General features: G+C 44.1%; 1 protein-coding gene across 1 annotated transcript; it reads right to left on the minus strand.

The window, feature by feature from the left end:
• Window positions 1-8,008: 8,008 nt before the first annotated feature.
• LOC113888855 (melanoma-associated antigen B5-like) lies at window positions 8,009-9,637 on the minus strand (the record flags this gene model as incomplete). Its single annotated transcript, XM_027535835.1, is given in 2 exon segments — window positions 8,009-8,670; window positions 8,673-9,637. Coding segments are annotated over 2 exon segments (1,017 nt in total), but the record flags the coding sequence as incomplete, so codon positions are not given.
• Window positions 9,638-10,832: the final 1,195 nt, after the last annotated feature.

The raw sequence follows: 10,832 nt of genomic DNA on the forward strand, positions 1-10,832 counted from the left end.
GGGGGCTGTGAAGTCCCCTCTTTTCGAATGGAAAAGGTGTTGGGAGTGCCAGGGCATGTCTTTGTACCTATCCAGTGCACTTGTAACTCATGTCACCTCCGACTTGGACCCCTGATGAGACCTCAGACTCTTCCCTCTGGTCACAGCTACAGCAGCTCTCAAAGATAGCAGCCCTCTCAAAGATGGCATGGCACCCCAGCATGGATAGGGGGCTGTCACTTCCTATCATGTGCATCTGGGCTCCAGGAGGACAGCAGGGGCGGGGCCTGGGTGGGCGGGGTTCTGGGGGAGTTTCCAGCAAGAGGGGGATGTGGTCCCTTCTTCGACTCATAGTGGGTCCTGGGATGTCCCTGCTGATCTCAGTCAACTGGCCTCACTCCTTGCCTCTCACTTCTCTCAGTAAACCAAGCAGGAAGAATTTGGGAGCCCGAGCCTGACAGCCTTCCTGGAGCTGCTGAGGCAGACAGTGAGGGCACTCTGGGGCTCCTTCTTGTGTGCTGAGTGATCCTCTCTGTCCTCTATCCCTGCCTTCCTCTGACCGTAATGCTGCTTTATGTCCCGTCTGCTGACCTGAGGGCAAGACCTCACCTGGAAGATGTCAAATCCACAGACGCCTGGTGAGAAGTGCACCGGCATCTCATCTGGACGATTCTGCCTAAGGCTTCCTGGAAATGGCTGCTGCAGGTAAGATAAGCGAGAGGGAAGGATGGGTGAATGCTGTCTGTGGTGTGAAATCCCTCACATCTCACTCAGGATCTTCATATTGACTGCAGGCGGAGCCTGGAAACCCTTCCCTTTCTGGTATAAAACGACCCCTGTCCCCAACCATGCCCCACACAATCCCAGCAGAGAAAGTGAAGGGGCTCCTTAGCCTGACGGTTCTCACTGCGGGCTCTTAGTCGACTGCAGGGGCATTGCTTGAAAGTTCTGAGATGAATTTCGGTCCTTTTGTACAATTACTGTGATACAGGCTTTTCTCTTTTAGTGCACGTGTGACAGTCTCTTAAGCTCATCATTTACAAGGGCCAGTTGTCGTCCACTAACAAAGTTTGTGCTGGTTATTGCATGACCTCTGGGCCATACTGCCATGTCCATCCCAAACGTTGGTGCCCCATGATCCTGGCATGGGGCTCTGAGATGCTGCCTCAGGTTCCTTCAGTGAAGCAGTGAAGGTTCATGGTCCCACGGCCCAGTGGAAGAATCAACCGCTCCAGTTTAAAGCCTTTTCCATCTGATCCTGTTGTCTGTTTCCTTTGTGGCCTGCACACCTGTGTCAGCTTCAGAGTACTCCCCGACCTGGGCACTCGTTGGGTCAAGTTCAAAGGAGACTTATTGTTCCTCAGGGATTATTTAGTTTTGTGTTCTTGCTTTTGTTAGTAGTTGTCTTTATTCCTTGTATAATTTTCCATGGTTTGTTCTGGGTACAGGAAACAGCTGCCCACGTGTGACTCAGCTACTCTGGATGTGGTACTAAATCTGTGGAAATCAACAGTCTTACAATATGTCCTCAGGAATACACAAAAGATACTCTTCTGTTTGAGACTTCTTTTTCCTGAGGCACTCAGGAAATTCTTCTTGTTGCCTTCGTGTAGACTGCATACATTTTTCTAAGGTTTCTTTGTAACTACATTTTTCGTATTGTTGCTTTCACTTATGGTGTGTTTTCTATTATATGGTTTGAGTATTGTCGATTCTTCCAGACCATTCTCTTGATTTTGCTGTGTTGGTCATTTTATGCCAGATTTCTGAAGTTAGTTATATGTGTCAATGTTTTCTGTGCCTGTTTCCTAAGAATTTAATTTGAGGATCACATTCTTACTGTGATACTTTGTTTTTCATTATTGCTGACTTTTATTCATTTTGCATTGGTGCATGTAACTCCGTACTGGCTATGTGTTCTTATCCATATTTTTTCTAGTTTTTAAATTAGTGGACTTTTAAAAGTTGTTTTAATCGACAGATCCTTGCTTTATAATGTTGTGTTGTTTCTGCTATACAACAGGATGAATCAGCTCTCCTATACATATTCCTCCTGCCTGATGAGACTTCCTCCCACCCCCTCATCTCACCCCTCTAGGCTGTCACACAGCACCAGGCTGAGCTCCCTGTACTATATAGCAATTTCCCGCCAGCTATCTTTTGTACACATGGGACTCTATATTTGTCAGTGGCAGGCTCTCAATTCGTCCTACACACGCCTTCCCTTGCTGTGTCCACAGGTCCATTCTCCACATCTGTGTCACTATTCCTGCCCTTCAAATAGGTTCGTGAGTACCATTCCTACTTTCCATGTATATGCGTTAATGTACGTTACTTTTCTGTTTCTAAATTACTTCGCTCTGTAAACAGGGTCTAGGTGCATCCAACTCACTACAAGTGACGTAAATTAGTTCCTTTTTATGGCTAATATTCCATTGTATGTGGCTACCACAACTTCGTTATCCAGTCATCGGTCAGTTGAAGTCTGCTTTGCTTCCACGTCCTGTCTATTGTAAGCAGTGCTGCAGTGAACACTGGATACAGGTGTCTTTTCAACTCTTCTTTTCTCAGTGTATATGCCCAGTATTTCTATTGCTGGGTCATATGGTAGTTTTAATTCTAGTTTTAAAGGAATCTCCCCAGTGTTCGCCACAGTGGCTATATCAATTTCCATTCCCACCTTTTCTCTAAACTCTCCCCAGCATTTACTGCTTGTACAATTTTTGATGATGGCTATTCTGACCTGTATGAGGTGACACCTCATTGTAATTTTGATGTGCATTTCTCTCATGATGAGTGATGTAGCTCCTCTTTTCATGTGTTTATGAGTTTGTTGCCCCTCTGTATTTCTTTTTTAAAATAACAGATTTAGGACTGGAGGAAATTCACCAGATAGAACAGAGAGGTCCCATACAGCCACTCTCTTCCTCCACTTGGTATCTTCTATTATTAACATCTTGTATTGGTTCAATGGATACAAGTTCATTTTTTACAGTTGATCAACTAATGTCAATATGTTATTATTAACTATTGTCCATTGTTTACAATACATTTTACTTTTTTTGTTTTACAGTTCTTTAGTGTTTGACAGATGCATGATAGTATCAACTCAGCTCTTTGTGAATGCCCTGTGGATCTCCCATGCTCCATCTGTTCATCCCTCAAAACCTCACTTGGAACCCCTGACAACTACTGAACGTTTTACTCTTTCTAAAGATTTGCATTTTCCAGACTGTAACACTGATGGACTCATACAGTATGTCGGCTTTTTGTACTGGCTCCTTCTACTAATCAATATACTTTGAATTTTCTCTATAACTTGTTACGGTTTGAAATGTTTTCTTCCAGGACTGAATAGCATTCCATGTACCTTACCGTAGTTTGTTTACCCACTCGTGTACTGAAGGTCATCTTTGGTGATTTCAGTTTTTGGCAGCTATGACTTATTCTGCTATTAAAATTTGGTTGAAGGTTTTTGGATGGGCTTAAGGTTTTGGCTCTTTTGAGTAAATACCTTAACGCTCATTTGCTAGATCATATGATAAGACTATATTTAGCTTCAAAGAACTTGTCAGACAGTTTTGAAAGTATCAGTATCACTGCATTCCCTTTAGCAATGAATTCATTTTCAGGTAGTTTGCCTGTTTCCTCTTCATTTATTTGGACTTCTGTGTTTCTGGTTTGTTCCTTCATTTGTGTAGTATTTCTTTTCCTTTTTCATTATTATTATTATTATTATTTTAATTATCATGATTGAGGTCTCCTTTTCCCAGGCTTCAAGGTTGAATTCTTTCTTCCTTTTTGTTTCTGCCCTCTAAGGTTGTTCCAGTGGTTTGTGTAAGCTTCTTATAGAATGAGATTTGCGCTGAGTTTTTGTTTGTTTGTTTGCTTTTTCCTCTGATGGGCAAGGCTGAGTAAGGTGGTATTTCTGTCTGCCGATGATCGGGTTTGTATTTTTGTTGTCTTTGTGGTTTAGATGAGGCGTCCTGCACAGGGTGCTATCAGTGGTTTGGTGATGCCGGGTCTTGTATTCCTGTGGTTTCCTTTGTGTCAGTTCTCACTATTTGATATCCTAGGGTTAGTTCTCTGCTAGTCTAGGATCTTGGAGCCAGTGGATCCACTCTAAAGGCTCAGGGCTTGACCTTGAGTTTTGCGTGGGTCTATACATTCTTTTCTGCTGGTCATGTACTCCTGTCCACTCTCAGCTGGTACTCTGCATGAACTTCTGTGTCTGAAGGTGTATTCCTGATGTATCTGTGGAGAGAGATGTATTCCACATCCACCAACTCCTCTTGCCATTTTGTTCCTCCTGGGGAAGATTCGTGAGAGTCCCTTGGACTTCAAGGAGATCTAACCAGTCAATTCTAAAGCATATCACTCCTGAATATTCATTGGAAGGACTGATGCTGAAGCTGAAACGCCAGTATTTTGGCGACCTGATGTGAAGAACTGACTCATTGGAAAAGACACTGATGCTGGGAAAGATGGAAGGCAGGAAGAGAAGGGGGTGACAGAGGATGAAATGGTTGGCATCACCTACTCAATGGACATGAGTTTGAGCAAGCTCTGGGAATAGGTGATGCACAGGGAAGCCTGGCGTGCTGCAGACCATGGGGTTGCAAAGAGTCAGACACGACCGAGAGACTGAACAGAACAGATGAATCATCAAAATATTCTTGTCATTCCTATATTTTCTGGATGAGTTGAAGCCTTCCCTTGCTGCAAGGCTGATTCCCTTATGGTGTCAAAGAAGTGTGAGAAAATGTGTTCTCTGCTTGGTTTATCAAGTGTGATCCAGGCACACATTTCCCTGGGCAAATTATACAAGCTTTAACCAAAACCTTGCAGGCTTCTTGAAATTATCATTGTCCCTATGAGCCACAAACTTCAGGGAGGATTGACAGAAACAATACAAAAACTGGACTCTGGCAATATAAGAATTAGGAACATAGGGCTTAATGAATTACAAATATGATAATTTTCCTGATTTTTTTGAAAGATTACTGTCTTTTAAAAATCTTTCATTTTCTAGATATAAGGAAATTTTTTAACACAGCAATTTGATAAATTGTACCTTTGTCATTAGAATTGAAACATTAATTTTTCTCTCCCTACCATATCACTCCAGAAATTAGAAATTCTCAGTGTTCTTCTTTTCTTAGGAAAATTGTTATTTTTCAAAAGTTCGGTGAGAATCTGTTCTTGTAGCGGGACACAAGTGGAAACATTGATTACACTGCCGAGACTTTGACTGGAATGTCATATTTGACAGACACAGGTAGACTTGGATATGACCAGATAACTTGAGGAAACTAAGGTTAACCATAGGGAGCCATAAAAACCCTTTGGAAAAACAGCCTGGGACCTTGCTGACAGAATTCCCATCAGCCTTACCAGGTGAGTAATGAAGATCACTTCTGGCAGGCACAGGAACTTTAGGATGTATTGGGGACTTCAGGAAGGGAGGAATTCATCCAGATCTCTAGGTTTGACAACAAGTCTTTGCTGTGGCTTCCTAGCCTCAAGAGGCTATTAAAATTTCCTTCTGGAGACTCCTTATGAACCGTTCCAGCAAAGCAGATTTAAAAGCGCCTATTGGCAAATTGTTATTCTTACTGTACTTAGATAAATAATCAGGCCAAGTTTATTGAATTTAGACTTCCTTTGCAAACAAATTAGGTCTTAGTTTTCCTGTCTTCAGTAGAAATGAGGGAGATGATAGACAGAAAAAATTGGTTCGATAGAAAGTGTACTACACATGTGTGGGTATTAGGTTCTAGTGGTATTACATTTCCTTGAAGTTTTATTATTTACCTGCAAACTGGGTTGGATCCTGAATTTTTCTAGTGTCCACCCGTATCTAGCTGCAAGTTTCTTACTAAAATTCCCTATTTCTCCCATCCTTTTGATGTGTCTGTGGGAAGACGGTAAGCTCCAAGCGATACACCTCTGCCATCTTGATCCACTCACTCCTCCATTCTTTTGACTTGAATCACTGAGAACTAACATTGCCATTTTCCTGAAGTCCTGCAACGTGAAGCTAGATGACTTGATGCAAAGATCAGAGAAATTGTCACAACACCTTATGTTCAAATAGACTTCATGCCTGTTGCTGTATGAGCCACTCAGAAAGTTAACCTGATCACCCAGAGATATTGCTAACTGTGATAGAGACATTTCAAACTGCAATAGTTGCTTTGATCCTGACACCTAGAAAACCTCTTGACAGACTACTCCCTGGGCTCAGAAACTGGTTTATAACCAGCTCCAATCATTACTGTCTGCTTTTCTTTTGTTTCCTTAGAAATGCCTCTTATTAATAACTACCTGATACCGCTTGCACCCTAGCCCTAGCTTTGGGAGCCCACCTGCATCACCACCTATTGAAATGAGATACCACTCTTTAAATGAACTGACCTGTTCTCAGAATTATGCAACTGCTGCCATGAAATGGAGGACTCCACTAATCCATTCTCTCTCTCCACAGTGACCAGATCAGCTTTTACCATGTGAGACTTGCAGGCAAGTTTCAGAAGAGGGACCTGCCAAGGCTTAGGGCACTCTGCCCCCAAGTATACCACAGTGGCATATTGATTATTTTGAACTCAAGCTACTTAAGAAACATCCAAGGAGGGACATTCCACCGCCCCCTGATATCTGCCTCCCTGAGAGCAGGAAATACATCTCATATGAAGGATGTACTGCCTGCATCTGGAGGCAGAGAGAAACTCTTCTAAGCAGAAATAGACAGTTCAAGCAGAGAAGCCTGTATACACACACCTTGTTAAGTCTTTCATTTACTACCCTGGGTACAGATTCAGTTTAGATTCCTTACTAGTTGAGTACCTAAAACCTAAGTTGATTTGTCCTGTCGATTCCTCACAAATTGTTTTGTTGTCCACAAAATAAAGAAGCTGCCTGCTTTGCCCACTTCTTAGGTCCCATTTCTATGACACTTCTTGTGCACGTGAATTGCAGTTTGTCTCTTTTTCTCCTGTTACCCTGTCTTGTGTCAAGTTTACTAGTAGTCTAACCACAAGAATTCAAAAGGGGTAAAGGGAGGAATGTCCTTCTTCCCTAAACACCTCAAGGGAGTTCACCCTTACATCTCAGAAACTCCCTGGAGACAATGTGTGTAGAATACCAGTCTGTGCACTGGAATCTCCTACATTGAGATTTCTGTCTGTTAGGGGCCAAATTGTGTCCCCTCCACAAATGCATATTGAAGGCATAACTCGGAGTACTTCAGAATGCAACTGTAGTTAGAAATAAGGTCTTTAAAGCGATGGTTGAGTTAAAATGAAGTCATTAGGATGGGCCATAACCCAGTGTGACTATAAGAAGAAATTGAGACACAAAAGGAGGCACCAGGGATATATGCACTGAAAAGGAATGCCAAGTGAAGAGGGTGGCCACCCGGCAGCCAAGGGGAGAGGCCTCAGGGTAAACCAGCCCTCATCTTGGACTTGCAGCCTCTAGAACTCTGAGAAAATAAATTTCCGTTATTTCAGCCACCCATTCTGTGGGGTTTTGTTGTGGAAAGCCTAACAAATCAGTACGTTACCCCAGGTAGAGATTTCTTCCTGGATAGTCTTTTTACTTTCCTGCCATTCCTAAAGGCTATCTCAAGATCTTGCTTATGTGATTGCAGCTCCTTGTTTCTAAAGTTGATGGGCATAGGGGAGGTCTTGATCTTAGCCTCACCAGAACTAGCATAGAGCCTTTCAAAGAGCAGATGCTCAAAAAATAAGTGAAGACAGTAAGAGGTCTAACTTGTTAAGATTTAATACCTTCTGCATCTTTCAAGAAGCATATCGAGGTATAAATTATTTAATTTTACAAAACAGAAGACAGAAAAGATGGAGAACAATCAAGGTTGATCATGTTTTGAAATTTTTTTCATTTTATTTTTTCATTCCATTGTCCCAGCAGTATTATTGTGGGATTGCTTCCCATTTCGGCAAAAGTCCCTATTTTGATGTCAAATTTTCTTATCTGGATGATTTTTTAAGTCTTGGTCTTCAATAGGGGTGGGAGAAGCTGCTGGACGTGGCCGTGGAACATGCCTGGTGGTGCCAGGCCTGGCTGGAACTGTGGCTCGAGCTCTCTCCTCCTCATCTTGCAAAGCTTCTTCATATTGTGATGAGAAGGCACTGGGGACTGTATCATTGACTTTTGCCAAAAATTCCAAGACTTTCATTTTGCTGGTTTCAGCATGGGCTCGTGGGCCCCACAGGAACTCATAACGTGGAGGATCGCTGTTGGCAACCTGGCGGTACTCCAGGTACTTCATCGTCACAAAGTCTTTGGTGATGAGCTTCCTGGGCTCTCCGTAGATGAAGTGTTTTCTCCCAGCATATACTCGCATCATATTCAAGAATTTCCAGATATCTTCCTCAGCGGCACAGTTGCCCTTCACGAAGACCACACCCAGAACTGTCATCAAGAGACCGGTCTTAGGTAAGCCCCTACCATCCCACACTCTCCCATTGTTGGGCAGGTTCAGTTTGCTGACAAGGTCATAGGAGTGGGTGGTTGAATCGACTTCCTTCAAGTCAACTGCAAAGACAGCCTCGTGTTCAGAGGCTCTCTTGAGAATCTCGGCAAATCGGTTATGGTATCTTGGGTGGATAATCTTCACCATGTTTTCCTTCATGATGGGCTGCTTCATTTTATATTTATGCAGAAGAACTGTTCCAACAAACTTGTCATGCTGTTCAGAGTATCACTGTAGGTGTTCTTGGTAGAAGATGAGACATCGGAGGAACCCGAATCTTCCTCATCTTGACTGGTATCTTCTTCATCAGATTTTCTGTCAGAAGTAGTTGAAAAAGTGCTGGTAGTAGATGGGGCTTCTGAAGACCCCTGGGAAGTGCTATTTGACACAGTAGCTGATGAGCTCTGTAAATTATCTTCTAAAAGAGAAGAGGTAGAGAGAAGCTCTTCCATTACTGCAGCAGGCTGAACTCCCTTTTGACTCTGGGGCTCATATCGGGCCTGGTGGCATTTCTCACGGATGCAGAGCTTATGATTCTGACCCCGAGGCATGATGACTGCACTGGGGGACAATGATTAGAAGTGTGAGTAGGAGGGTAGGTGATAAGGGCACACAGGAAGACAAAGGTTGTGTGTGAAGCTGCAGCAGGGAAATACCACCTTGATTATCAGGAAGGCTACATTTGTGGTTTTCTTGAGGGCACTGTTCTGAAAACCCCCAGGGTTCCTATTCTCCTAATCAGCTGTCCTTTGGGAAACATATTGAAGGAAATTAAAGTGATCTTTAGGCTTCATCCTGCTACCCCTGCCTCAGGCACGCTGGGGTGACAGAAAGGGCTGGTAGCCTCCTACACAGAGGCATCTGTTATTTCACATTCAAGACCACCACCCAACTAGTGGCCAGTCATAGGACCCATTCCCTCTGCTGTTCTCTAGTTGGCATCACAAAGCTCCCTGGGATTTCTGAGAAATGAAGAGGTCCTCAGCTTATCACCCCAGTCAGTAGTTATCACCCAGTACTGAGTGCTCAGGGGGAAGTTTTCTGTCCTGGCCTCTGGAGTCCTCAACATGAATTAAGAGTGCTTCCTTTGGTTCCCCATAGGGCCTGGTGTCCCCACCCCTTTCTTGGAATAGTATCTGCACCTTCATACTAAGGGTTTCATTTCCTACACACCTGATATAAATAAATGTTGGTGGAGCTTCAGCTTGATAGCTCTGCCCTGGTTCTTCAAGGGCTACAAGGAACAGGGCTGGATTCATTATCACTTCTTTTTATTGGTAGATGATCCCTCAGTCCTTGCTTTCGCCTCTGTTGTGGCCTAAAAGTCTACCCTCCCTTGGGTCCACCCCGTCTACTACTATACTTTCTTATAGTAGGGCAAGCATCTCCATGAGACCCCTAGGAAAAAGTAGGATTCTCCTCATCCGTCCATACCTGTCCTTGGTCTTCTGAGGCACAGAGGATGAGATGAATCAGATGGTTATGGGGTGTGTGGTTCCCTTCGTCTTCAGGGTATTCAGTTGGTTTCTGGAACACCTGGAAATAATCTCACTGCTGGCCCTAGGCTATACCCCTTGGACCATGTCCCAACCCCACTTGTGACTTCATAGAAGGAAATGGGCATGTCATGTCAACAATGAGCAGGTATCCCAGGGATGCCAGGAAGGGCAGGGTTCTGTGCAGTTTCCTCAGAGTTCTGAGGTCAGAGGGTTTTGTAAGTCCAAAGCTTGACTCCTGGCAGGGTGTGGGGCTCCTTTCTCTTTTTACATAAGGGAGCTCTCTCAGACTAAGGTCCTCACTCCCTGTGGTGCCAGAGAGGGAAAATCTGGGAATGCCACATGAGCCTACTCCTACCTGTGTCTTCAGGGACGACATCAGGATTCAGGCTTCTTGGGGCCCTCTGTGTTCAGTGTATGGGTATGCCCTCACTCAGGTGCCTCACCTTGACTCCTGGGGGACTCTGGATTTCCTCTTTCTTTCAACCTAAGGTGACCCATGTAGACCAAAGACCATGTCCTTGCAAGCCCTGAAAAGAAGTGAGGGAATGCGCAGCCTGGCAGCCCTGTCTTGGCCTTCTGAGAGCAGACACAGGCCAGTCTCTCTGTGACTTCAGTTCCTCATTCATCTGTCTTTACCTTGACTCCTGTGTCTTCTATGAAAGACTTCTTGGGAAATGCCACGTCTTTGAAAAGTCTTAGTCTGCCTGCAACACATCTCACAGAGAATGGGTAGAGTCCCAGGAGTGATGGGGAAGCTGCAGCCCGGGAGGGGCCCCAGCATAGGTGGTGTGCTATCAGAGAAAACACGCTGATCTCTTCCTTCTCTTCACTGGCCAGACACAGCCTCTTGTAGAACC

The sequence above is a fragment of the Bos indicus x Bos taurus genome, unplaced genomic scaffold (assembly GCF_003369695.1).
Source record: "Bos indicus x Bos taurus breed Angus x Brahman F1 hybrid unplaced genomic scaffold, Bos_hybrid_MaternalHap_v2.0 tig00002574_arrow_arrow_obj, whole genome shotgun sequence".
NCBI classification, from domain to species: Eukaryota; Metazoa; Chordata; class Mammalia; order Artiodactyla; family Bovidae; genus Bos; species Bos indicus x Bos taurus.